This window comes from Panthera uncia, chromosome F1 (assembly GCF_023721935.1).
Source record: "Panthera uncia isolate 11264 chromosome F1, Puncia_PCG_1.0, whole genome shotgun sequence".
Classification (NCBI taxonomy): Eukaryota; Metazoa; Chordata; class Mammalia; order Carnivora; family Felidae; genus Panthera; species Panthera uncia.
In genome coordinates this window covers 9,378,685-9,405,465 of record NC_064813.1, presented here as the reverse complement: position 1 = coordinate 9,405,465, position 26,781 = coordinate 9,378,685, and the positions used below count along the sequence as shown (strand labels likewise).

General features: G+C 47.4%; 2 protein-coding genes and 1 non-coding gene across 3 annotated transcripts in view; 1 reads left to right on the top strand and 2 right to left on the bottom strand.

Annotated features, from left to right (window-relative positions):
* Positions 1–9,794, top strand: part of TADA1 (transcriptional adaptor 1) — a 17,703-nt gene extending 7,909 nt beyond the window's left edge. The window contains exons 4-8 of the mRNA XM_049635138.1: positions 2,189–2,286; positions 3,729–3,938; positions 5,380–5,531; positions 7,748–7,910; positions 8,572–9,794. Of these exons, the coding sequence (XP_049491095.1) occupies positions 2,189–2,286; positions 3,729–3,938; positions 5,380–5,531; positions 7,748–7,910; positions 8,572–8,724 (776 nt within the window). The 3' untranslated portion in view covers positions 8,725–9,794. The remainder of the gene's footprint in view (positions 1–2,188; positions 2,287–3,728; positions 3,939–5,379; positions 5,532–7,747; positions 7,911–8,571) is intronic.
* Positions 9,795–11,910: 2,116 nt separating this feature from the next.
* POGK (pogo transposable element derived with KRAB domain) overlaps positions 11,911–26,781 on the bottom strand; it is a 15,546-nt gene continuing 675 nt past the window's right edge. The window contains exons 2-6 of the mRNA XM_049635134.1: positions 25,500–25,633; positions 19,254–19,380; positions 18,375–18,473; positions 15,611–17,102; positions 11,911–13,769 (exon numbers count right to left, since the gene is read on the bottom strand). Of these exons, the coding sequence (XP_049491091.1) occupies positions 15,631–17,102; positions 18,375–18,473; positions 19,254–19,380; positions 25,500–25,631 (1,830 nt within the window). The 5' untranslated portion in view covers positions 25,632–25,633 and the 3' untranslated portion in view covers positions 11,911–13,769; positions 15,611–15,630. The remainder of the gene's footprint in view (positions 13,770–15,610; positions 17,103–18,374; positions 18,474–19,253; positions 19,381–25,499; positions 25,634–26,781) is intronic.
* On the bottom strand, positions 24,414–24,547 carry LOC125926053 (small nucleolar RNA SNORA52). Its single transcript, XR_007458984.1, has one exon. It is a non-coding gene; the product is annotated as a small nucleolar RNA SNORA52 (small nucleolar RNA).

The following is a 26,781-nucleotide window of genomic DNA, read 5'->3' as shown; positions in this document are numbered from 1 at the left end:
TTTTTTTTCAACGTTTTTTATTTATTTTTGGGACAGAGAGAGACAGAGCATGAACGGGGGAGGGGCAGAGAGAGAGGGAGACACAGAATCGGAAACAGGCTCCAGGCTCCGAGCCATCAGCCCAGAGCCTGACGCGGGGCTCGAACTCACGGACCGCGAGATCGTGACCTGGCTGAAGTCGGACGCTCAACCGGCTGCGCCACCCAGGCGCCCCCAAAGAGCTCTTTTTTAACTGATGAACTTGGAGTATTTTTTTTTCAAAGCTTTAAAAACTCATTCTTCAAAAAAACATCAAAACGGAAATAATGTTTTTGCTAAGATGATGGTTTTTTTTTCGTATAAAAAATTTTGGGGGGTAGTTTTTTCAAGTGTACTGTAATGAGCTTGAATTGCTTTGATTGTTTTTCTTTAACACTAAACTATATATAAATGTGCTCATGGTTAGAAATAATACAGAAGGTCTTATAATGAAAAGCTTCTTCCCACTCCTAGACTTTTCTCAAAGACAACTACTTTGTTTTTTGTTCTTCTGGTAGGACTTTGATAGCTCCTCATTGGAGCTTAAATCTCTTTCTGGGTTTACTGATTTTAGACATCTGGCTTATGCTTTATGAGATTTCCTCAGTTCTTTCAGCCTTTCTGCCCAATGCATTCTTTAATTCAGCAATTTTTATAATACCTTCTTTTTGTTTTATGGACACACGTCTTTTCAGACTTCTCTGAATATACCAGTTAGTATTTTTGAAGTCCGTGTTGCTTGAATTATTTAAAAAAAATTTTTTTTTAACGTTTATTTATTTTTGAGAGAGACAGAGACAGAACGCGAGTAGGTGAGGGGCAGAGAGAGGGGAGACACAGAATCCGAAGCAGGCTCCAGGCTCCGAGCTGTCAGCACAGAGCCCGACGCAGGGCTTGAACTCACCAGCCGTGAGATCGTGACCTGAGCCGAAGTCGGACGCTCAACCGACTGAGCCACCTAGGCGCCCCTGAATTATTAGGACTTCTATTTTCTGTTTGTTTATCTGGGTCTTTCTTATTCTGTTATAGATTGTCATCAAATGTCGGGTGATTCACATTTAAGAATGAAGTATACAGTTGTGTGGGGGTTTTGCTGTAGAGTGAGCTGACAGGAGGCCAGCTCAACTGGGGATCCTCAGGCCAGCATGCCGAGAGCTGTGCTCTAGGGTGTCAACATCCATATCAACCACCTTAGTAAATCCCAGAAATTTGGTCCAGTTTAACTAGAGGAGAGTTCTCCACTCTCTTGTCCTCCATACCCCCCAACAGCATCCCCCTGCCATTGTAAATACTGTGCTATGTATGGGAGAGAGCAGGGCTGGCTCCGGGGCCTGTGAACTGCCTGTGAACTGCCTGTGAACCCAGAAGGGCCCACGCTTGGCTTAGTGCTCAACTGTGGTTGCCTTGAAATTCTAAATGTTTGAATAAGAGACCCTGCATTTTTGTTTTGTACTGAGCCCACTGCTAGTGGTGAGGGGGAAGGGGTTTGTGTAGACGACTTTTGAATGTAGACCTTCCATTGATCTTGTTTTTGGCTTCACTGACCCCTCCCTGGTTTCCACTGTCCTCACCTTCTCCAAATCCAGATTCTTTGTGGATTTCTGCTCTGCAGGTTAACTTGTTTCCACCTCATTTCCGAACCTTGCCTAGCCTAGGTTATGGCTTCTGTGTGTCTCCATGTGAGTGAACACCTTTTTAGCCCATTGTTGAAATTTGTTGACATCTCATCTTGTTTCAATTTCCTTTCTATCTCAGTTGCGGATGTGTGCTGTTTACTTTCTGCTATTACCTTTTTTTAGTAGGGTCTAGAAAGAGAGGTGAGATACATTCATGTGCTCAGTTCCCCATCTTGAACTAGAAAATTTTTTCCTACTTTGGTAATACTACTTATAATGCTACTAATAAAGCAAACAAAACACCCAATAAACATTAATTTAAAATATGAAAAACAAATTTGTCTTCCTAAAGGAATAATTTTGGTTACAGCTAGAAAAAAATGTGATTTGAGAGAATTCATAATTTTGCTTGGAGAAATAGAGAAGATCTGAATTTAAGCATTGATTATTTTCATTACTTGAGCATTCCATACTTTTTTAGCCTATAATGAAACCAAACACAGCAGTTGACAACTGTCCCCGTTTTCTCTTATGGTTCTTTTTCTGTCTCACAGAGGGTGCTGGATCTTTACCCTGGACAGGGGGTTCTGCAGCTAAACCTGGAAAACCAAAGGGAAAGAAAAAGCTTTCTTCTGTTCGTCAGAAATTTGACGTAGGTTGTTCTCCAGTAGATCTTGGTAACAACTGATTTAAGTGCTGGTGTGATGGAACGGGCTTTAGTTTTTAAATAAATCTTAAAATACTGGTAGTAGAGTTGAAAAAAAGGAGGGCATGATTTGGGGAAGAAAGGTGTTATTATATTTGAGGTTGACAAGAGTTTCAAAGAGTGTGAGTCCCAGGTGTCTGAATTTTTATAATTCTAGTTTGTTACTGCATAAATATTAATATGTTTTCATTAGTACCTAACGATTTTTTAATGACTCAAAAACTATGCCTGTATTATTTCTCCTCTTAAATCTTTTTCTGGAATGTTTCTTACATTGAAGACTTCTGTTCCACGGCTCCAGGAGGCCTGGAGGCCTCTGGCAGGATCCTGGCGATGCCCAGCTAGGCCCTGAGCCTTTCGGAATCAGCAGAGAAGTCATGAAGGCCTTTGGCCATAAAATTTGCAAACATTTTAGGATAAATTGTTTTTTCCTTTTGTATTTGGGGAACAATTTCCCAAAAGTCTTCCTTTTATAGGTTTGACTGGGTGTTGATAGCTTTATTGATTAACATCAACAAACATTCATTTCTACCTTTGCTCTGTGTTTTCTATCGATACTATTCAATATGGAGGGCATCGGTACCTCTAGAGAGGCATACCTTAGTTTAAAAAGGGATATTTGATATAAAATACAGTTTTATACTTGGACAATGGAAAAAACAACCAATGTTTCTTTTATAATACAAACTTCAAACAGGGACAAGCCATTTTCGCTATTAAATCTTATATGTTGAGCTTAAGCAGGAGCTACCACTGGTGATGGAGAATACACATGGGCTGTCAGAGTCTACCAGAGGAGGCAGAGGTTTTAGGAGTGGAAACAGTTTGAGAAAAACTATTCTAAATAATTAGAATGGCTGTGTCTTAGCAAGATTCTGTGTTGAGAATTGTAAGTAGAAGATGATAGCAAGATAGTTTATACTATCCGGCATTCTCTTGGAATATCTGTTATTAGGTCTGTTATGTTGGTTAGCTACGCTTATTTTTAGAGCTTAAACGAGGTATTACTATATATTTCTACTTTCAGAACCTGCTTACTTACAAGTATACTGAGAATGCTCTGAGTTGTTTGAAAATAGTTTTATATCTTCTCCTTTCCCCTAATTGTTATTTTTAGCACAGAGCCATATATTCTGTGATCACCAAGGTATCAGTTGAATAGAATAAACTGCTGGGCATACTACCATTATTCCCCTTAATTCATGTCTTCATTATTACTATGTAATGGGTGTGAATCTGTGATTATTTGTGCATGAGTGACTTCTTTTTTTTTTAAATCCTGTAGTATTGTTTTGGTGGCATTAACTTGTGGGAGCTCAAGTCCAATATATTGTGTCTTCTTACTTGCCACTGTGATGAATCATTTTGAAAAGTTTTCTTGCCCATAGCATAGATTCCAGCCTCAAAATCCCCTCTCGGGAGCCCAGCAGTTTGTGGCAAAGGATCCCCAAGATGATGATGAGTTGAAACTTTGTTCCCACACAATGATGCTTCCCACCCGGGGTCAGCTTGAAGGGAGAATGATAGTGACAGCTTACGAGCACGGGTTGGACAACGTCACGGAGGAGGCCGTCTCAGCTGTTGTCTACGCGGTGGAGGTTGGTTTGCTGGTGGCAGAAACGGTTTTACAGGTTGAATGTAACGAGCTTGTGTGTGTCGTTGAAAGTCGGTACTGCAAGAAAAGAATCCAAGTACTACCGATGCCAGAATTGTCGTCATTGAAATTGTTTTCTTTTTTTCCCTCTTTTTCTTTTTCTCTCTCTCTTCTTTTTTTTTTCAAGTAGGCTTCATGCCCATGTGGAGCCCAATGCGGGGCTTGAACTCATGATCCTGAGATCAAGACCTGAGCTGAGATCAAGAGTCAGACCCTTAACCGACTGAATCACCCAGGCACCCCGGAATTGTGTTCTTTTGAGGGGAGAAACACCTCAGAGTCCATGCAGTTGCCTTCAGTTAGCAGACTAAGCTTTTCAGAGAGGCTACTTATGGCATAACACTTTGGCGTGTTTTGGTGTTTAATTTGTTAACACGGGCACAGTTTTTAAGGAAAAAAATTGAGATTGAGAATCCTAACGATGAAAATCACTGTTTTTTGTTGTGTCCCAGCATTTAAAGAGCATTAGACTTGGTGTCTAAACAGTAGGATCCTTCTCTCAGCCCACTCATTTATCCATTCACTTTATTCATTTAGTTATTTGCCAAAATACGCATTGGGTTCTATAGTGCACGGATATGTCAGGTAATACAGGGTAATTCTTCCAGTACTTGGGGCCTCCCGTTTCCTCACATGTACCTCAAAGATTATAATCGCTATCTCATGAAGTTACACACATTTAATAAGTTCAGTGTGTGGAAATTACAAATTGTATCATGAAGGCCTGGATATGAGATTATCTTACTGGTATAGTTGAAACAGGTGATCCTGCCTCACCTGTTACTAATGGCAGGCTGGGATCAGCTCTTTTTATTTTCACAGACACTTTCTATCCCTTATGTACTTGGCTCTCATAAAGAAGTATCAAATACCTAATTTTTGGTTTATTTCCTATATATCTGTTGTGTATGTGGCTTTTGAGAGAGCCATGGTTCTTTTATGGCAGGATTCTAGTAGATTGGGCATTGTAGCCAATAAATCTGACATCTTGGAACTTTTTGTCCTATTTGAAACCAGGTTTCAGGGTAGTTTGCCTCCTTTTAGAAATTTTATGTATTTATTTTTGTACTTTTATTTAAAACCGTCTGAAAATCTCTTTTGAGAGAGGAGTCCATTTGGAAACCATAAATAACTTTAATAAATTTCATGTAGAGCAAGCACCTATTAAATGGAACCAAATAAAAACAACGCATCTCTCTCTTTCCCGTACCTTCCTGCTCTGATGTGGTCCTGTGGCCTTTTGGTGAACTTTGGTTCCACCACATGTTAGCCTGTCTCATATCTCCATCCGCTAAATGCTAGGAGACATTTTTTGGTCAATGGAAGTTTTATGATTTGCTCTTAAACAGGAGTTCATGTTCTTTTTCTTTTCTTTGTTTTTACAGAATCACCTTAAAGATATATTGACATCAGTTGTGTCGAGAAGGAAAGCTTATCGGTTACGTGACGGTCATTTTAAATATGCCTTTGGTAGTAACGTAACCCCACAGCCATACCTGAAGAATAGCGTAGTAGCTTACAACAGCTTAATAGAAAGGTATATGAAGTTTCTTGTGGTTTTGCATCCATCCTCTCTAGCTGGTACACTACTATTAGGTGTTAGACCGCTGTTAAATAATTGTGTTTCTGTCAGTCTAAGGTACCTTTGAGAGCAGCGCGGTTTTATTTTAAGTTGCATCCTTGCACGATAACTAGTGAATTGCTTTGGTATCGCTTGTCACAAGTGAGGGCGCAGAGTTTGGCTGCCGCATGTGGTTATGCAAGCGCCCCGGGCCCACTTTCTCGGGTGGATTGGAGCGGTTCCCCGAGGTGAGGAGTCCTGAGGGCTCGTAAGGGGCAGCACCTGCTTGGTGGTGGAAGCGGGCCTGCTTTCAGTCAGAAGCACGGCCTATGATTGTTGGGTCAGGGTTGGGTATCTTGATGGCGGGAGGAGGGGTGGGAGGTGTTCCTCCAGGTTCCGTAGCTCTGCCTTGAGAGAGTGGCCTGTGTTGGGTGTCATCAGGTTGTTCTTGGCATGCTGGTGTGCAGCCTGGTCCCTGCCCCCGTCTCTGGGCTTCCTCCGTCCACGTTCCACGGAGGGTCTCCCAGGACTTCTAATGTCCTCGGTCTTCGCTTTACGAGATGACCTGGATTACCTTTCTTTTCATCCGTGTGTTGTCTGTTTTCAGCCCTCTACTTCCTTTCTGCCTTCCCTGCAAATAATGTAGTCCAAATTTTAAGCCTTTGGGAAGGAAAAAGCAGTGATGTAATGTTCTTTGTGGTAACTGAAGTGACTGGATTTCTCGGAGCGCTCGTTAGCTGGTTGGTGAGGGAGATGACAGGGAGGTACAAGTTCAGAGAGAAAAGTGTGACCCGGAACCTGGTGGGGGTGATGGTAGTGAAGAACTAACAAGAAAGGAAGGGAGGAGGTGTGGTAGGAAAGAGTGTAGGGTGGGAAAACCAAGAAGAGAGTTGGACACGGCCAAGAGTGTTGACACCACATGGAAAGGGGTTGTACCAGTGCCTACTTCATGGCTGAAAACCTTGAGGTGGCTCACAAGGCCCGTTTTGAAGAGCATCCTCTTTTTTTTTTTTTTTTTTTAAGTTTATTTATTTATTTTGAGAGAGGGCGAGGGAGAGCGTGAGTAGGGAAGCAGGCAGAGAGAGGGAGCAAGAGGGAGAGAGACAGAATCCCAAGCAGGCTCCACACTGACAGCGCAGAGCCTTGGCACAGGGGCTCGAACTCCCAAACCATGAGATCGTGACCTGAGCCGAAACCAAGAGTCGGATGCTTAGCCGACTGAGCCACCCAGGCGTCCCGAAGAGCGCCATCTTAAATTAGGTTCACTATTTATATTTAGATCGTCAAATGTGAAGATTTCTCTTCTCAGTCTCATTCAGGCATGTCTGTGTGGGAGTATTTGTTCTCATTTGTAAGTCCTCCTTTTCTAGAAGAAAAACCCAACCGACAAAGTGGGTGAATGCTGAGAGCAGCGTCTGTGACCCTGCCAGGCCTCCCGAGCTTGCCCCCTCGCCGCTGGCCTGCCCCTGGAGGGCGACTGGCTCCCCGTCACTGCTTGTTTGCCCAACAGGGCCGCCTTTGTCCGGTGCTCACCCCCACGCTTCTACCCGCCTGTGCGTTCGTCTGAGCTGCCTCCTCACTGTTGTTTTACCTTCTGGGTGTTCTTCGAAACTGTATAGGTCATCTCCTACTGTCTCGGGACACAACAATTATGCCCGACTTCCCCGCTGATGCTGTATCTGGGTCCTGTTTTGGGAAACTGGCAAGATTTGGATTTTCTTCATCCTCCATTTTTGCCTGTTGCTTACTCTGCGCTGTGTCTTCTTGCATGTAATTTTTCAATCCTGTTGTCTCCAGTTACATGTATCTTCCTCTCCCAAGTCAGTTTTTCAGTTTCATTCTCCTTTAATTAAGGTCTTTTTTCTCCCCCGCTCCCGACTAGAAGCATTTGAAGGGCAGGAAACAATTTTGGCCCAGCATCCTGAGCTTAATAAATATTTCAACATTGTGGGGAGAGGAGTGTAAATTTAGTTGTTCTACATTTTGTTTCCAGCCTGCCAGATGGGCTGCCTTTAAAAATTAAAATTACAGGCCACTCATGTAATATACTAGCTAAAAAGTAATTTCTAATTGGGTTTTTAATTATTTTTAAGATATTTTTGCAAGATGTATTAAAAGCCCATTCCTATTTTCGTTATCCGCTTGTCTCGTTCATAGTTACTGGGAATGTTTTGAAAATACTTTGTTTTCAGTCCTCCAGCCTTTTCTGCTCCTTGTGCGGGTCATAACCCGGCCTCTCACCCGCCCCCTGATGACGCCGAGCAGCAGGCCGCCCTCCTGCTGGCATGCTCTGGGGACACTCTGCCTGCAGCTTTGCCTCCAGTCAACATGTATGACCTTTTTGAAGCTTTGCAGGTAAAACTCTTGGCTCCTTAAGGTTTACCTAGATTTATGGATAGGTTCAGAGTTTCTTTAAGTTTGCAAAGATACAAAGATATTCAGTAGCTTTTCCTCTTCTTGGCTTTTTGGTTTTCAGTTTTTATTGTTTGTTATTTATCTTTTTTAAGTCACTTTACTTATTTTGAGAGAGAGAGAGAGACATTGTACATGAGAGCAAGTGTGGGAGTTGGGGGAGAGAGAGATGCCTAAGCCCCAACGTGGGGCTCAGACCCACAGAACTGTGAGATCGTGACCTGAGCCGAAATCAAGAGCCGGACACTTAACCCACTGAGCCACCCAGGTGCCCCTATTGTTTGTTATTCAAGCCATTAGTACTACCCTCATTTTTCAAATCCTGGGCCCACACCTCCTTCCTAACTTACCTCTCCCAGCCCCCACTTGCCCAGTGAAAAAGAAAAGGGGAAAAAAGAAATCCTCTTGTTCCCACTCCTATTTCAGAAGCTTGTCATTTCTTTGTTTTCTTGTTTCTAGTTGGAGCTTCATTAGGCTCTGGCTTGTAGCTTAGCGGTTTGTGTGTGAGTGTTTCGTTGATGTAAACCTTACTTTTTAATTGTGCGTGTCGGGAAGAGGGATATACCGAAGCGTAACTGGAGGCACGCTACTGTTTTAATCGCAGGTACACAGGGAAGTCATTCCTACACACACCGTATACGCTCTCAACATTGAAAGGATCATCACGAAACTCTGGCATCCAAATCACGAAGAGCTGCAGCAAGACAAAGTCCACCGCCAGCGCCTCGCAGCCAAGGAGGGGCTTTCGCTCTGCTGAACTAGGGTGACTTGAGGGTAGGGGAGCCTCAGCAAATTCGTTGGTTATTGAGAATTGAATGTTTTGGGGGGTCCACATTTCAAGACTGAAGTGTGTGGTGTAAATATAGCCTTTCCTGTGGAAATGGGGCACTGAGTACCTTCTGCGTTGCTACTGTGAAGCCGTTCATACAAATCTGACTTTGATAATGACCCATATCTCTGTATGTCTGTATGTGTTCCCAGTTATGGGAGTGAGCACTGAGAAAAAGTCTGTGCCGGGAATGATGTTTTTAGGCATCTGAGGCTTAGTATCCTTGGGTCTGCATGTGAGGTAGATGACATCCTAGAACAAAGAAGCCGTTATAATTTAGTCCCCGTGATCAGCAGGACATCTGTGTGTTCAGTGACAGCATATACTCTGTATCTGGCAAGCCTAAAATTTCTGCCTTTCTCCTGAAGAACTGTGCTCTCGCATTTTGGTTGAAATAACCTACACAGTGTTAAAAATCATATACCTCCTTTAGTGACCGGTTTAATTTTTTAACAGATTTGGGTAGCTCCCTAAAAATTCATTACAACTCCATAGAAAATAGGACTTAGAAATACTGTGCTGTTAGACAAAATAAAGTCCTTTCTTTGCATTAAAAGCCAAAATAAAAACTCCAGAATGTAATTGACCTTATAAAGTTTCTTCTGAGAACTTAAGTTTCTTTTACAGTTAATACGCCCAAAGACTTTTATTGGTAGTTTCACCTGTTGATTATTCCTATAGAATATATTTTAAGAAGCCCACGTAAACATACTGGATTTATACTTAGAAACTCCCTAATTCCTATGAAGTATCTGTTCCTCTCCTTTCAGATGATAAAGTGAACATAATTTACATCTGGCAGTGTTACTAATAATAAAGTTTGTTTTTTTAGAGGTGATGCTTTTTACTAAAGAGAAGGTGTTGGTGACTATATTAGAATGTACAGATGGGGTGTGTAGGCCTAAGTCATATATGTGTAGATACGTATACATGGTTCAATATTTGGATCTATTTGATTTTGTACTTTAAATGTGACAAATAAACCTTTTGGGAGAAAACTTCCCTTTCCTGTGTTTACTAAAGTAAACGTATAAGGAATACTGCATTCCACTGAAGTATGAAAAGCCCTGCTTTAGGAGATCTTAGCAGACTTTTAGAGGAATGTACTAGATGAGAAAGATTAAAAAACAGGTTCCAACTTAGGTATGTCATTGCTTGCTTTTCTTTTTTTTAAAGTTTGAGAGAGAGCAGGAGCAGGGGAGGGGCAGAGAGAGAATCCTAAGCAGGCTCTGTACTGGCAGCACAGAGCCCGACACGGGGTTTGAACCCACAAACCTTGAGATCGTGTCATTTCTTTCCTTTTGGAATGTGTAGACAAAAAGAAAAAAAATAAATAAACAGCTTAGTTTCAGTTCTCGGCACAAGTCTGAAAAGTCCTTTTTTAGATAATTTTCGGGTTTAGAAGAATTTGGACTGATACCTAGCTGAATGTAGTGGTTTTATTTTGAGCCATCCATATGCCGGGAACTTAATGCGAAGTATGTGTTAAATTTCATGGAGTCCTTACGTGGGGAGGCAGCTGGGAGCCTCAGCCACGTCCTGCTGCCCATTGCAATGGCAGCAGCGTCCATGGGCGGCCCTGGCTTTCACCTCTACAGTCACCTACTCTGGTGGGACCACAGGATGCCAGAGGACTCCCTTTGCCTCGTGTTCCCGGCCTACGTGAAAATCTGCTTTCTGTGCCAGTTTTCCTTAAGAATCATTTTGTAAAGTGGAAAGATGGGGTTGAAGGTAGAGGGATACTTAGGATTTGAAAGATTTGAACACCTCTGTCCCGCCAAAGGCTAGCTTCCACTCCAGCAGTGTTGCCAACTGTGGGATCCTGAGTGAAATTGTGACTGCTTATTCCCAAGCATTTAGAAAAATAACTGTCAATGAGGAAAACGCTGTTAGAAACCAGATAATTTCAGGGGCACCTGGGTGGCTCAGTTGGTTAAGCGACCGACTTCAGCTCAGGTCATGATCTCGCAGTTTGTGAGTTTGAGCCCGGCGTCGGGCTCTGGGCTGACAGCTCGGAGCCTGGAGCCTGCTTCGGATTCTGTGTCTCCCTCTCTCTCTGCCCCTCTCCTGCTCATGCTCTGTGTCTCTCTGTCTCTCAATAATAAATAAATGTTGAAAAAAAATTTTTTTAAAAAGAAACCAGATAATTTCACTTAGAATAAAGCTTATTTTTCCTGCAGGAGTTTCAGTAATTATCTTTCATATATAGGTGTTATCACTGCAAAACCAGGTTTGACAATGCCCACCTTACTTTCTACCCAGAGTGCTGGCTTAGCACGCGTTCTTATAACCTTGAACACCCTCTGCTGTGATCAACCAAGCACACGTTCCTCGGCACGCACCCCCCGACACCCCACCACTGCCTGAGGTTCCCGATTGGACCTCACAAACTTCTAAAGGATTACTCTTTGACCATTAGATAAATGCCTGTGTTCCCTCACATTTTTTGGCTCCTGCCAAAATGCCTCCAGGATGTAGAGTAAGGGTAAGGAAGCTTGGTTTTAGGGGTCAGACTTAAATGCTGTGGCCAAGATTGGGTCAGCACTTGATTCTGGTGGCTTAAAAAAGGAAAAAAGTCTGGAGACTTCTTAGAGAGTAGACCACTACTTATTTCATTGAATCTGTGGGCATGGTAGATTGTCAGGAGTAATTTAACTAAAAGCACACCAGGAAAGGGCAGGTAGGTTCTTCATGCTTTCATTTTTAAAGAAATTTGTGAAAACTACGTTTTCTGATCTGCTCCTCAACTTGCTAGCATGTCTTCACCCATTTAAGATTAATATCCCTTTATGGATTTCCTTCACGGGATTTGGTAGTGTACCATCCCCGAGAACATCTGAAACATGACTGAATGAGGAAAAAAGCTATTTATGCCAGGCCTCCCCCCAACTCCCCACCCCTGGACTTTTGAGTTTAAAACCACGTTATCATTTTTCTTCCCTGTCTTCGGACACCAACATTTATATTGCCATCCCATGAACAGACACTTTTTTGATTCAAGGATATTCCATACATACACCCCAGACTGAATGGAGAATATAGCATAAAAGATAGTTTGAAATGGGACCTTTCACAATGCTAGAGGTAAATAATAAATAAAAGCACCATAGCCTATTGTCTTTATTATCAAAGTTTATTGTCGGGGTCAATTTTCTATCTACCGGGGAGTACAACTATGTCTCAATATGTGCTATAGTAATTCTAGGGTAATAGCCATTCTGCAAAATAGTTGTACTGGGACTCTGTTAAGCATAGATCATAATTAAGTCAGTGGAAGAATGAGCCCAGAAAAACCCTGACAGTAGAGCCATTACTCTAGGAAAGTTCCAGTGCTATGCAACCTGTAAGGCATCATCTATCAGCTGATGATGAGACTCAAGAAGGTGTTGGTGGAATGAAATAGGAGTTGAACCCATTTTCTACTCTTCTCTGCAAGAAAACTATGGCCCCAATGCAAGAACCCAAAATTAGATCTTATAAAATCATTTAGGCTCCCAAAGCAAGTAAAACAGGACATAAAGAGGAAAGGGCCAGGGACCAGGGTAGTGGAGGATAAATTAAGTGGAAGTGGAGGGAATGGAAACTTCTGGAATGGAAAATAGCTGTATTTAGATGCCACTTGAGACAACAAATAATACAGTACAGGTGGAAGCAAATGGGGAACAATTCCAATATTCAAAGTTATTCAGATATACCAGAAACTAAGTGAAGTTTCCTACCTTGGAGGAAAACTGGTTTTAAACAAATGACAAAGGTGAGTCACTAATAGGAGAATGAGTACCTGAGTAGAAATAGGTTGGTTTCAGGATGCCAAGAACAGTATAGTATATAAATGAGCAGAGTCTACCAGAAGGAAAAGTGGTTACGGTAGCCTGTTATTCAGATCAGACATTGGAATGACATTTCTGGCAATGGCTTTGTCCAGAAGGTCCTGGCATATTTTTTTGTGGCATAGATAGCTCGGAATGTTTTCGTAACACTCAACTTAGGTGGGAATGCAAATTACTAGAATGTAAAAATTCAAAGACCTCCCATCTATTTCTGCAGGGCAGAAGGAGATTAGAAGTCTTGCAACAGCTGTGGCTAAAGGCCCACGTCCTCTCATACCCTTGTGATCAAAATATTAAAGAAACCAACAAGTGTCCGATGAGTCAATGAGCCTTGTACCATGGAGATAGCAGATAATTTATAGTGACTTCTTCTGCAGGCAGCCTGAGAAACAGAAGAGCTTGTATACTAACTGCTGCCCCATCATTAAATATAATGACACAGAGGGCCACCAAAGACCCTCAAAAATTCTAGCTGCCAACGAGATTGGGAAGAGAAATAAAACAGCATAGTTTCCGAACCTGTATCTTCCACTCTAACCTAGTTCGTCTGTGGAAAAGCCATCTGCTGGCACCAGGCCAGTTGATGCCTGAATGTTATCACTAGTATCTCATTTTTCCAAAAGAGGAAATGTGTAAGTAGCAGGTGTATGTATGGGACTCATTTCTACAAAGCCTTCTTTGCAGTCTTGACCTGTGCGGGGACAGGTTCTACTCTTGGAAGCGTTTTTAAAGGCAAAAGAAAACATTTACTTGAGGTTTTCGCCACAGAGAGGACATCAGTGGAATTGGGCCCACAGGAGTCTCCTGTTGGTGTTGAACAAACGGTCTCTTCTCCAGGAACAAATACCTTTGTTCATTCGTATTTACAGGTTTCTTTTGATGGACACATGGATTAATCTCTAAAACAAAAAATGGGGCAGAAGCAGTTTCTTCCCTAATCATGTCTCTGCTGAAATCAAGGGTCCTAGACTTTTCTGACACGTGGATGTGGGGCGGGGGTGGGCTATGTCACAGGACAGGGTGCACAGTCCAGACATGGGGTTGTTCCAGCCCCCCCCGGCCTTCTGCTGCTCCCTGTGCGTCCACACTTTGAGGAATCTTCTGGAGGATTTTCCTCTCACCTGTTTCAAACAGTTCCAATTGCTGGAAAACAGAGAGAACCTAAGTGTGAATTAACCCTTGGATTTTAGAAATCGTATACATTTTAACAAACATGATTATTCCATTAGTCAGGTTTCCAAATAGAGGAGGAGAACCAGTTTTATGCCCATCTGTCCACTATTAAATCTCCTGTTTGCTGAGAGTCCCTAACTGCTTCTATCACTTCCTCAGTTCACAAAAGGGCAGCTGAACAGAGAACCGGTGGTCAGGATGGGCAGAAGGTCATGGTTGATATGGGACGTAAATGCCTATCTTCACAGCTGCAGCCTCGCCCTGTCTTTTCCCTTTCCTCTTCTGGTAGCCAAGAGCTCAGAAAATTTAAAAAAAAAAAAAAAAAAAAAAAAAAATGCACAGAAACGTTTAACAAGGAGAGGGAAAAAAACAAAAAGTAAAATAAGACAAGGATTAACACCTCGCTAGAATTCAAAGTTTGACCACGGTTAGCAGAAAAAGGCTGAATTCATGGAGGGGAAGGGTAGGGGACATGAGAGGGACAGAAAAAGCAATTTTGGTGATTCGAATTGAACACTGAGAACTCCTCCTTGACTCCACCGTTATACGAGGGGTCCCAGGATCACAGCGGGGTTCGGCAGTATGAGTACAGTTTGATTTGAGGGCAGGGAAGGAGACCTATGTCCCTCTTGCACTTGTACAGCGAGGAGTGAGGTGAAAGATTTCGGTTAGCATTTCCTTTGGAGGAAAAAGCAACTCGGATGGGACCCCTTAGTTACGCTGTAAAAGGAAGAAGACACGTCAAGACGGTTTTAGGGCCTCCGTAAAGGAAGGAATGACCTTCTTCACACTAAACGTTGTGTCTAGGGAAAAAAAGTAATTGACAGGGGAAATGAGAGCAAGAGGGTGAAATGAATTGCTTGCTCCTTCTGTAGGTTTCCCGCTGTGCCTGGCTGGCTGTTCTCCCCCAAGGTGTGTGTGCTGGGGGGGTGGTACGTGTTAAGTTCACATCCACTAGAGCTGTTAGTCCCCGTCCCCCACTTCCTCTTGAAGCTGCCCTTCTATAGTCAACTCTGAAAATTCCAGACCTTTTGCTCTCAGTCCTCAGACCTTATTCGTGGTGGTCTTAGCTATGTGCCCTGTTTTCTTTTCTTTCTTTCTTTCTTTCTTTTTTTTTTTTTTTTGGTGCCGAGATTCAATTTAGAAATATATCCTTTCGGACATCAGTGGACAAGCAATTACTGCAATTGCTCCCACCACCCATGTGAAGGTCATTATGAGGATAAGATACTGTTTAAAAACTCTTTTGAATGCCTAGGGAGAAGCAGACCTACGCTATCGTTTTTCTGTGCCAAGTGGGCTCCCGAGCAGACCACGCGAAGTCTGGGCGCGGAGGCCCCAGCGCCCGGTGCTCTCCCCGTACCGCCGGCCGGCCCCGGAGGCCAGCGGAAGGGAGCACAGCCGCTCCAAGCGTGTCAGATACACACCCCGGCCCTGACGTTCCCCGGGATTTATAAGGGGAAGGAAAAAGCTGGCTCTTCAGACCAAATTCTTTGCGGACTGAGCAACGTCAGACAGACCACGCTCCTTCAGGCCCAAATAATTTGAACACGACAGCCCTCGGATTCAGCGTTCTGGCAGCTCACTCCTTGTGGGGAGGGCCAGGCCTCAGAGCAAAACACCCACAAAGTAAGCCGGGCAACGGCACTTGGACCTCAAGGAGAGCTGACGGCCTCTGATCCGTGGTACGGCAGCCCAGGCTTGAGAGTTCTCGGAGGCACAGAAAATCACGGCAAGGGGGAAGGTGTCCGCGGAACACGAACAGGCCTGTCCGTGAAGGTGCGGGGCGCGTGCGTGTGCCTGCGGGTTACCTGGGCTCTCCCCTCAGCGGTCAGTTGCCCTCTGGCGCGCTCTCGGTATCGCATTCTCTGGGTCCCTCCCCTCCTCCCGGCAGCTCGCTCTCGATCTCCCACAGGACGTCGTCTTCGTCTTCCAGATTGCTGGAGATGTGGCACTTCTTGAAGCCCTGGACGATGGATTCGCTGGAGATGCTGTTCCACGCGACCATGACCCACTCCAGGAAGAGGCCCAGGGGCGGCTTCTTGGCGTTCCCGGTGGGGCTCAGCGCCAGGTTCCCGGCCAGGAGCCAGTTAGAGTACTGGGCCCGGACGCTGTCATTGAGCGGCTTGTAGACCACCACGTCCAGCACCTGCAGCTGCGAGGTCAGGCCTCCGGGGATGATGACCATGTCGGTGTTCATGCTCTCCATGGAGCTCTTCACGGAATCCGTGGCGTGGCCGCGGAAGCCGTTCAGGATCAGCATCCCTCGCTGCTTGGGCGCCGCGCCGGTCCTCCGACGCCACACCACTTCCAACCAGTCCTGCATCAAGTCCTCCGTCATCCACCCGTACCGGTGGCAGCGGATCTCCATCCCGCTGGGGAACTTCCCGGGGGGGATGTACGTGCCCCTCAAGATGATGTACGGGGGCAGCTTCCTCCCGTCTGCCAAGACACCCAGCATCGCCGTGATCTTCAGCTTCTCCCTGCCCGGCGTCTTGACCAAGACGGGCTTCTCGCCCTGGTTGTCCACGGTCACCCGCGAGGGCACCTCTAGACAAATGGGCGTCTCGTCGGCGTTCCCCATCTGCGCCACCTGGTAGTCGTGCGCCCTGCGCAGGGCCAGCACGCTCCGCTGGTAGGTGACGAGCTTCTCCGTCAGGTCTTCGGGCAGCTGCTGGGGCACCGGCACCTTATGCCGCAGGGACAAGTCATACCTTCGCATCATTCTTCGACACCAACCCAAGCTGGCTTTGAACCCCTTCTCCGGAATGTTCATTTCCTGGGCGATCTCGAGGGCTTTCAGCTGCATGGCCTCCCTGGTGATAGGGTCCCCTTTGGCCTGCATGTACCTGACGTACTCGGCCACGCGCTGGTCCACCAGGGCAAAGCGCCCGTTCTTGGGGCCGCGGAACGCCCGCCGCATGGCGTGGGCGTTCTGCAGCTGCGGCTTCACTTTGCGCCAGTCCCGAACGTTCTTTTCCAGCACTCCAAACTGCTTGGCAGCCTGGCAGTTGTTGGTGCTCTCAGCATATTCCACCACCATGAGCTTGAACCCCGCGTCGTAACTGCGCCGCATGCCCCTGCTGAACTGAAACTTCCCGGCAATATCGTCCGCAGAGAGGTCGTACCCCGGGAAGCCCATGGCCATGTAGAAGGGGTACCCCTCACTCCACTCGGGCAGCTCCGTGAGGTCCCGAGGCAGGCGGAGGCCAAAGCCGTCCAGGTGCTGTGGCTGAGGAAAGTGGGGGGTGGCGCTCATCGGACCCGCCCAGTCCGGGGGCTTGACGTCAGTCTCTTCATTTTCTAGGAGACAAACAGGGAGGGGCGAACATAACGACAGTAAGAAAAATGCCTCCTGGCCTATCCCGATTTCCTGGGTCAAGACGCTAAGAATACCTTAATCTGAGGTTCACCCAAAGGAGGCCCTTTAGCAACAGATGACGTTCCCCTAAGTCCTACGGATCGCCACACCTACTTCCCACAATACCTGTGTATCGCTACTCCTTCTTTGCAGGTGGAGCTACAGAAGTGAAGTAATACATCAAGGGAGCTGAGCCACGAAGTGCCAGAGCTGGGACTTGAACACAGGTCCCAAACTGGGATCACACGATCATTTTGTGGGCCACGCTTTGGTCAAAACGGTTTTTGTGGGCGTGAGAAGCCAAATGTAACCCATACAGTAGGTCCAGAATTTAGATGCACTGCTAAAGGGATGGCCTGGCTCACGTCCCTTACGCCAAGAAAATCCATAGCGAAAGCATACTTCGTCCCCTCACACCAATGTCAGAACTTCTATATTTACAAAGTGGTCGCAGAAACTGAACAGGACTTGGGAAGACAGCGTGTCTCACCCAAACTAAGATGCCATCAGTTGCAAGATACACCATGGGAAAAGAAAAAAAAAAGAATGCCATCAATTTTAAGAGGAGTTCTCAATTTCAGAGATGTTAATGTGGTGGGCGGGGCGAAGCATGTCTTAGAATCAATGAGATATGGCATTTCAAACTCTTCCCTATAGAGAGAAGGTGAATAAAATCACTGGCTGCTTAGAAGCTGTATTTAGCCAACTGTTATCCTAACTATGTTGTTGATAAAGGGCCATGTGCTTCTCGGACGTACCTACTCACACATGTACTACAGCTGCTCTTGCTTTTTCTATCCAAGAAGAGATGGACAAGAAACCAGGGTAAATCGCCCCGGCCAGGTGCTTTGTCGCATTACTTTCCTTAGTCTTCAAACGTATATGGTGCGCTACTGAGGTGGCCTCCTTCACCCAGCATGTGCACAGGACCAAACGCCATACAGACTTCAATTTACTTCATGCACGTACAAGGATGCACATTGAGACTTATTACCCACTGCTGACGGAGGAAGAAATGGAGGCTCAGAGAGGTGAATGAAGTGGCCTGAAGTCACACAGCACTAGAAAGATTTTGAACATCCAAAGCCCATCATCTTTCTGCCTCATAACCTTGCCTCAACTCTTAAACACCCCACACGAGGTACATGGAAACCTAAAGTCCAGGTTCACAATGCTCCCACTGGATGGATGCCGGGGTGATTTCATTGTAGTACCTGCCAAGGTTCCTCCTTGGAGCTGCCATTCATCAGAATTCTGAGACTCCTCGTCACCTTCCAACCGAGTGATCATGTCTGGCTTAGGGAATGGGAATTCTGTTTATAGGAAATAAAACAGGTAATAGCTGTGTGTTCCTGCCTCGGAGCCCTGCCAAAATCAGTACTTTATGCTACTTAAGGAATCCCTCCCCCACCCCGACACACACACACACACACTCTCTCCATGTGGAGGTTTACAAAAGCCAGGGGGAAAGGGCCGAGGGGTAACGAAAGAAAAAACATGATAGGAAAGATGTCTGTCCAAGGGAATTTAGGGATCTCTGCTAATGAGGGCTGGTGCTAGCAACAACAAAAACAACTTCATTTAGCAAGATGCAGTCCCTGACCTATTGAACCTTCTGGTACCTAGATGAGAAACTAGGAAGTCCCTCCAGCTGGTTACATTCTAATGATACGGATCATCAATGCCGGGAGGGGAACGAGGATTCTTTGGGGCTGAGTTCCCAGGCGTCTGAGGCTGACGGGGTAACAATGAAGTCTGCCTTCCCTCCTGAGGAACATATGAAACACAGGCCCAGATCTGTGGTGACATTTCTTAGGTTAGGTCTTTTTTTTTTTTTTTTTTTTTTTTTTTTTTTGACGCGAATGCCTAGGTTGAGTGAGGATGGCTCTGAGAGCTGGCGCAAGTTGCTGAGTAGAAGGACACAATATTTATATCCTGCCGAAGTCAAAAACAGGAAATCAAATGGGCACAGGCACTGAGGGGACAGAGTCCAAGTTCAGGAGAAAGGGATGTTGGAGACACCAGAGAAGAGACATGGAAACAATTCTCTGGGCTCAGAGCTTCCAGGAGACAAAGAAAAAACAAAGCTTTACCCAGGGACAGGACAGTTTCATAATTCATCCTCATGACTTCCCGGTAGAGGGCTTTTTGTTGCTCCGTCAAAACTTCCCACTCCTCATCGGAAAAATATATGGCCACCTCATCGAATAGGGCCGGCACCTGGAACAGGGAACAACTAATAGGCATAAGCAGACACAGACTCACACACCTTCATCTCACAGGGGAGGGGCTCTGACCGGGGGACACGGTCCATCCACACTCACTAGGCCAGTGGAGGCAAAACAAGGACACGGCACAGGTCCCGCACGCCCTGCGTAGGGTCGCTTACCGCCTCGGTTCACAGAGGAGGAGAGCAGCACCCTGAGAAGAAAACTCCCCAGCAGCGATCACCAGATCGGGACACACGCTGCAGGGCCAGCCGATCTGGGCTCAGCCCCGGCTCCAGATTCAGGAGCAACCGCTCCCAAGTCAACACCCTGAGGCAGTTCCCCCACCAAAATACACACACCCAGCCACCCCCTGCCCTCCCCCAAGTCACAGATCCCCGGCCCGGCATGGGGGCGGGGGGGGGGCAGCTCCTGGGCACCGTTCTCCATTTCCTGGGGTACCAGCTCTAGCATTTGACTCAGAACCCAAAGCCCAGGGAGGAGCCAGTGAGAGAGGGGGCCTCATCCTGCCTTTTCCAATCTGCAAGAGCAAGAGTAGGAGGAGAGAAGAGCTAATTAGAGCTTAAATTTATGTAATGAAACAGCAGAGCAAACGAGCTGCTTTGATGCCTAGACCTTCGGCCAAGGACAAAGGCAGCTCTCCTTCCCTCTCCCCACTGACCCCGCTCCCCCACCCCTGTGGGAGGGGCCGGGCCACCCAAACCAACCTCCTCCTGTTTACTCGACTCTGCTCTTCTTTTTGCCGTGTCGTTTCTTTCAGTCATTAAAAATCCCACTCCAAAGTTCATCATACTCGGTGGTAAGAAATCACTGGGCCGGGGTTTCAGGATTACTGCTTCCAAAGCTATTCCCCAAGGCCGAATCCAGAGCCTGGGTGATCATGAGACTGTTTTTTCACCAGCTTAGGAAATTAGCATCTGCACAGCGTGTAGCCTCTTCAGGTGTCCAGCCATCAGTCATTTGGACACACTGGACTTTCTCCTTATTCCCCAAGTCCATGTCCTCCCTTCCCACTCACAGCACTCTACAAGTAGGGAGTACTTCCCAGGAAAGGCTGTGTCTGCTTCATCTGTTTTCCCCAACAACCTCATTTCACCAAGGAGGAAACGGGCTCGGAGAGGCCTCGTTGCTACTGTAAGTCACACAGCCAACAAATGGCAGGGTTGAGATGGGGACCTAGCACTGTCTGAGTTCAAGGCTCCAGCTCCTACAAAGAGCCAAGTGGCCTCCCTGGCGACCAGCCCTTCACTCTCCCCTACCTCTGTGCTCAGTGGTTCTCAGCGCTTGCTGTTTCCTGAGCAAACCGTTCTTTTACCTTTCGCGTCCCCCCCACATGGCTCTCCCACTGCCTCAGAGGTCCTCCCCATTCTTGGCCTGGCTGACACCCACCCACCCATCTTCCAAGACTTAGCCCAGATGTGCCGTTCCCTGGGAAGCTCACCCTGACGTGGGTTGTGCGCCCACTACACATCCCCGTGGCACCCTGGGCTCCACACTACCGTGGCACTTATCACAACGCAGTATTCTCTTGGTTTACTTGTCTGCTTCTTACAGTAGAATTCAAGCTCATTGAGGGCAAAACCTATGTTTATTCCATCTCCCTAAACTTAGGACACTTCTTGTAGATAGTAATCACTTAAGAAAGTATTTTTTAAGTTTATTTATTTATTTAGAGAGAGCCAGAAACAGTGTGAGCAGGGGAGGGGCAGAGAGGGGCAGAGGGGGGGGGGAGGGAGGGAGGGAGAGAGAGAGAGAGAGAGAGAGAGAGAGAGAGAGAGAATCCCAAGCAGGCTCCTCGCCATCAGCACAGAGTCCGATGCAGGGCTCGAACTCACAAACCACAAGACCACGACCTGAGCCGAAACCAAGAGTTTAACCGACTGAGTGAGCCACCCAGGTGCCCCCAAAATGTATATTTGAATAAAAGATTTAAGCAAACGATATCCAAATTTCCTTTCTCTTGTTCCACTTAGAATAGTTTCAAATACTCATTAAATTTAGTCTCTTACGAAACCAAGCTTCCTCTTTGGAGTAAGTGTGAAATCCTAGGAGGTAAAAAGGGATGAATCTCCAGGCTTTCCTCAGACCATCAATCTGGAAAGCCTGTCAGCCAGGAATTTTCCACCCCACCCCTTCTCACTTCCCAGCCTTTTGAACAACTCTCCTTTTGGCCTTTTCTCTCCCTAGGAAATTCCAGATCCAGGCCATACCTATTTATAGTCCCTTTCCCTTTGCTGATAAAACGGGACACAGGACTGGCTACGCCGGTCATTTCAGAGGGGCTACTGACACTCACAGAAGTAAAACATCCTAGGCCTGGTAAAAATCTCAGGAGCCCCGAAGTTGTAAGGTGGCTGCAGGGCGACTGGTGCCAGATTCACGTCCTCATATTTACGGCTGAGCCACAGAGGATCTTCAAACAAGCCCACATTATACTCCAAGACGCACAGTCCAGTGGCTTAGAAATTCTCCTCACAGCAACCCTCTGTGAGAAGTGAGCGAGCCTTCAGCCAGGCCCCGTGGCGCAGGCCTCCTCTCTCTCCACAGAGGCTTTTTATCCGGCCGAGCACAGCAGAAGGTAAACAGGGCCTGCCCCGGGCAAAACTCCGGAGTCGGGAGGCCCTTTCTTGGCCTCACAGGTAGGGACCCTCCGTCCCTGTCCTCCTCCCTTCCCTCAGAAGACCCAGGATGCATCAGACAGGTGTTCTTCCTTCGGCCTGCAGGTACTGCCCTGCTCTGCCGGCAAGTGGGCATTCCAGAGCCCATCTCCAAGGGGAACTGTCAGGAAGTACCTACACCCCGCACAGCCGCACGCTGGCGAAGCTGTGTAACGAAGGTCTCAGAGCAGACGGCCGTTACCAGTGCACGAGAGAGCACCTGCGCGGGGCACTCCCTCTTGCGTGCTGAAATAATTATCTTATTGAATCCTTGAAGTAATAATAAAGAAATGGGAGTCACTACCCCACTTCTATGGGTGAGGAAACAGCTGCTAAATGACTTGCCCACAGTCACAGAGTCAGAAAGTCTGACTCCAGGGGCGCCTGGGTGGCTCAGTCGGCTAAGCGTCCAACTTGGGCTCAGGTCATGATCTCGAGGTTCGTGGGTTCAAGCCCCCGCATCAGGCTCTGTGCTGACAGCTCAGAGCCTGGAGCCTGCTTCGGATCCTGTACCTCCCTCTGTCTCTGTCCCTCGCCCACTCGTACTCTGTCTCTCGAAAATGAATAAACGTGAAATAAGTAATAAATAAATAAATAGTCTGACTCCAAAGCCCAGACTTTTTCAGCAGGCCACTTAGCACGCAGACTGTAGTGAGCCTTGGCCCTCGCAAGAGAGATGGGCAAGGGACCTGTCCCGCAGAGCTCCTGGGGAGAGAACTACCCCTCAGCACTGCTCGCCACGGCCTCTGGCTGGCCGGCCCCGGGGCCTGCCCTACTTCTCTCACCTTCTCTGCCTCCAGCTCCGGGAGCTGTTCCAACTCCGCACAGGAGCGTTCCTCTCGGGTGCTTCCGTTCCTGCTTTCCCTGTGTCTGGAGTGCAAGCCCTCTCTCCTCCCTTGGCCAGTGCCACTTATGAACGAGACTCAGTTCGGGGTACATTCCTCTTTTTCTCTACTTGAAACTCTATTTCTATTCCAATTCTCCTGTGGAATGTTATCCCAATATATAGCACAGTTCTTATGTTGGAAAGGCTTTTATTGATCACCCTAACACAATTCTCTACAACCACAATGCATATTTAAGGAACAGATTCATTTCTTTTCTTTCCCTAGTTCAACGCCCTAGAACAGGGTTTCTCAACATCAGCACTACGGACATTTTGGGCCAGATAATTCTTTGTCACGAGGGCTGTCCTGTGCATTGGAGATGTTTAGCAGTGTCCGTGGCCTCTCCCCAGGAGATGCCTAGTAGGCTCTCCCACTCCCCAACCCCCACCCAAATCACAAGAGCCAAAAATGTCTCCAGATATTGCCAAATGTCCCCAGGAGGGAAACGGGCCTGGGAGCCAACCTGCCCACTGCTTAAGACCAGGTCCGTGCTTGCCCCCTGAACAAAGCCTCTTGACTTCTCCAGCTGAATGAGACCCTGCTCTTGAGCTGAATTCACCCACTGCACTCTGAATATTGTACTATGAATTATGTTCACTTCCCCACCTTCCTTGCGAGACTGGCAACTCCAGGAGACTAGGGATCCTGCCTTAACACCACCGCTGTGCTCGATAACCGCGGACAGGGGGCAGACTGCCTGGAAGCCGCAAAAACCAGCCCCCCTCTTCCAGCGACCTCCTTCCTTCCCAGCTAAGAATGGCCTTCGCCTTGCTCCCTTCTCACTGTTCCGACAACACTTAAACATCCACCTTTACTGCACCCATTTTCCAAGGTTCTCCATGCTATCTAGAGGTTCTGGGTTGGCCAATTTAGCCTTAAAGCCCAGGGTTTCTACTGCCTTGAGGTCTTGCTGCAGGCTAAGTGGGACTGACTCCTGTCCTCGAAGGTCTCCCCAGCTGCGAGGATCAGAACTAGAGAGGCGGTGGGGGTGAGCAGAGAACACAAAAAGAAAATGGCAGTGCAGCCTACAGAGCCAGACTGAAAACCCAGAGCCTGGTGGTGTACTGTGTTTCATCGAGGTATGACACACATACAATAAAAGGCACTGCTTTTAAGGGTCCAGCTTGAGAGACATTTATTTTTTTAAGAACACATGTCAGCGTACATGTGTAACTCTGGGGCAAAGTAGATAACCTCTCTGCTCCCCAGTTCTCTTGTGTGGGAGGGGAGCTGGACCGGACATTTGGGAGAGCCATGTTTCTATGAATACCAATCTCCTACTGGAAACAAAGGAATAGAATGGATACTGATAACGTTCATACACAGGACCCGCCGGAGAAAAGGAATGCAACTTGTTGCATATTTAAAGTTTTTACCATTCATGCCTAAATGTCATGATGTCCGGGATGTACTGTGAATAATTATACACGATTATAAGGATAAATATCTCTTGCACTTACATCACTCCCCCCCCCCCCCCGGGGTGTCCAGAAGTGGCCCGGGCACAGGCGCGCTGATGCCTGTTCACTTTTCTGGGGGAGGCTTCTACAGCTCTCTGGCGCACGAGCAAAACCTGGCAGGCCCCAGGCAGACTGGCGGGGATTAGGATGGGCCACGCTGCATTTATATTTTTATAAATTTACTCTAATTCTATCACACGCTTCTGTTTGGATACGTTCCATATTCTCTGCTGCCTACCACCCCAATCCCTCGATTCGGGCAGGCTGATGATGCCGCTCTCCTGTGTGTGCTCTCACAAGACGTCCTCACACAGAACCGACTGAAGCTCTCCTCCTGTCAGCTCAGTGCCCCAAGTCTTATTTAAAAAGGTTCCCTTCAGCCAGCAGTGGGTGTAAAAGACTCTCTCCTTCCCAAACTTCAGTGACGTTCCTCTGGGCCCTCTTCCCTACCAGGCCTCCGCGGGGGCTCCCCTCCTGTCCTCAGCCTGCCCGGCCCAGTTTTAGCAAGAATCCTGCTTTACTTTACCTTAGAAAGATTCTCCCACCTTTGACAGCTGATCACCCTAGTCTGCCTTTAGCAAGAATCCCCCTATTCTTGAGGTCTCCTCTTAGTAACTTCTCACCCACTCCGGATCCCTGGCTGGAAATCCCTGCTTGTCTCACTGTATTCAGTGTTGAGCCCCAGCTCTCTCCCACTGCAAGAGTCCTGACAGCCATCTCAACAGTCCCGACCAACCTTCCTTACCGTCTTCACAAGCGTCAGAGTAATTTTTTCTTTAACAGAGGTCAGCAAACATTTAGCTGGTGTCTGCAACATGCCTGGCACTAAGTAAAACGTAGGGGATTCAGGGGCACAGGAGAGAGGCAAGCCTCTCAGATTTCCAGTCCGAACGACGATAAGCCACATGGCTGAAGAGACTGTTCCCATAACCAGCTCCATTCTTCACAGTGCCTTTTAAAGCCACAGGACTGTTTTCTCAGGAATGCAAACATACCGGGCTGGGCTGGGCTATTTTTACTTCCTATGCTTGACTGAGGAGGAGACTTAAAACAAGCCTGGCTCCCAGACCTCTCCTCACAGCTGTGTGGACCCATCTTCCTACTTACCCAACCACCTTCTGAGCAGATCCGGACTTTCTGCATATCTGTGGGGCCATCCTCCAGTTCCCGACTCTGAATCTCTTCTTCCTCTTCTTCTTCTTTCAGGGTCAAATTGAGAGTGTAGGCTGTGGAATCCATCTCTGCAAGCAAGATTCAGTTGAGAAAAATCAGGCACTAGTGTGAACTCCCCGAAGCCTGGGATGGGGGCTGCCTGTGCAAACCTCTTATCCCCAAGCACTGTTCAGGCTGGAATAAGGGAAGGAAGAGTCAGGCCTGGGGAGGAAGGGCTTTAGGAAAAGCACCAGGAAGCTGGAAGGTGGCATATTAATTATGTTAAGAGGGGCTGCAGGCAGATAGTGTACCTGACTGCCTTAATATATTAAAAAGGCTACCTGTGGAAGAGACCAGGCTGGTTCTGTAGAGACCCAGGGGCAGAACGGGCTGGTGGGTAAACATTCCTGGGAGAGGTTTTAAGAGTGCTTTGAAAGGCAGAACTTTCTCACAGCCAGTGCCACCTGAACATGAAATAAGCGGCAGGAGAGGGGTGTTAGCTGCTTTACCAATGAAGATGTCTGAACACAGCCCGGACACTTGCTCAACTGGGTTCTCCCTACAGGCCAGTTAAGCACCTGGAAGTTGGCTGGCCCAGAATACCCATCACCTGGATTTTCCAAAGCTAAAGATTTTGTCCATGAGCCGGTTCAGAAAAGAGTCATTCTGCCTTAGGAGGTTTTCCAAACCCGAGATTCAGTGACACACACACAGTGAGGTGTATGCCTGGATACCCGAGAAGGTGCAGAAATCTGTTAGGGCCCACCCCCACCGGGAAATGCCTCCGTGGCGAAAAGAATATTCTCTTGGGTCCAGCTGTAGGCCAATACAAAGGGCCGCGCTCCTGCCCTCTAGGGGCGCGGGCAACTCCTAGGTGTGGAGTGAGTGTGCATCTTGTGGGCCGCATCCTCCCGGGCTCCGAAAGAAAAGATCCTTCCAGAGTTCAGTGTGCTTCTCCGGTATTGCCAAAAGGGACGGGCGAACACGGCAAGGCTAGGTCAGGGGCGGGCGGAAAAGGCTTCAGATCCCCGGAGCTGGGGCCCAAACTTGCCGCCGCCTCCCCCGCCCTCTCCCGGGCAGGAGGTGGGGGCGGAGGCGGCACCGCCCCGCAGCAAAGGTGCCCGCGGCGAGGTGCCCGCGGCCAGGGCCGCGGCCGCCGCCGCCACCGCCCACCCGCCCACGGCCCCGCGCCCCGCCCGCAGCCGTGTTCGCCCGTCCCTTTTGGCAATACCGGAGA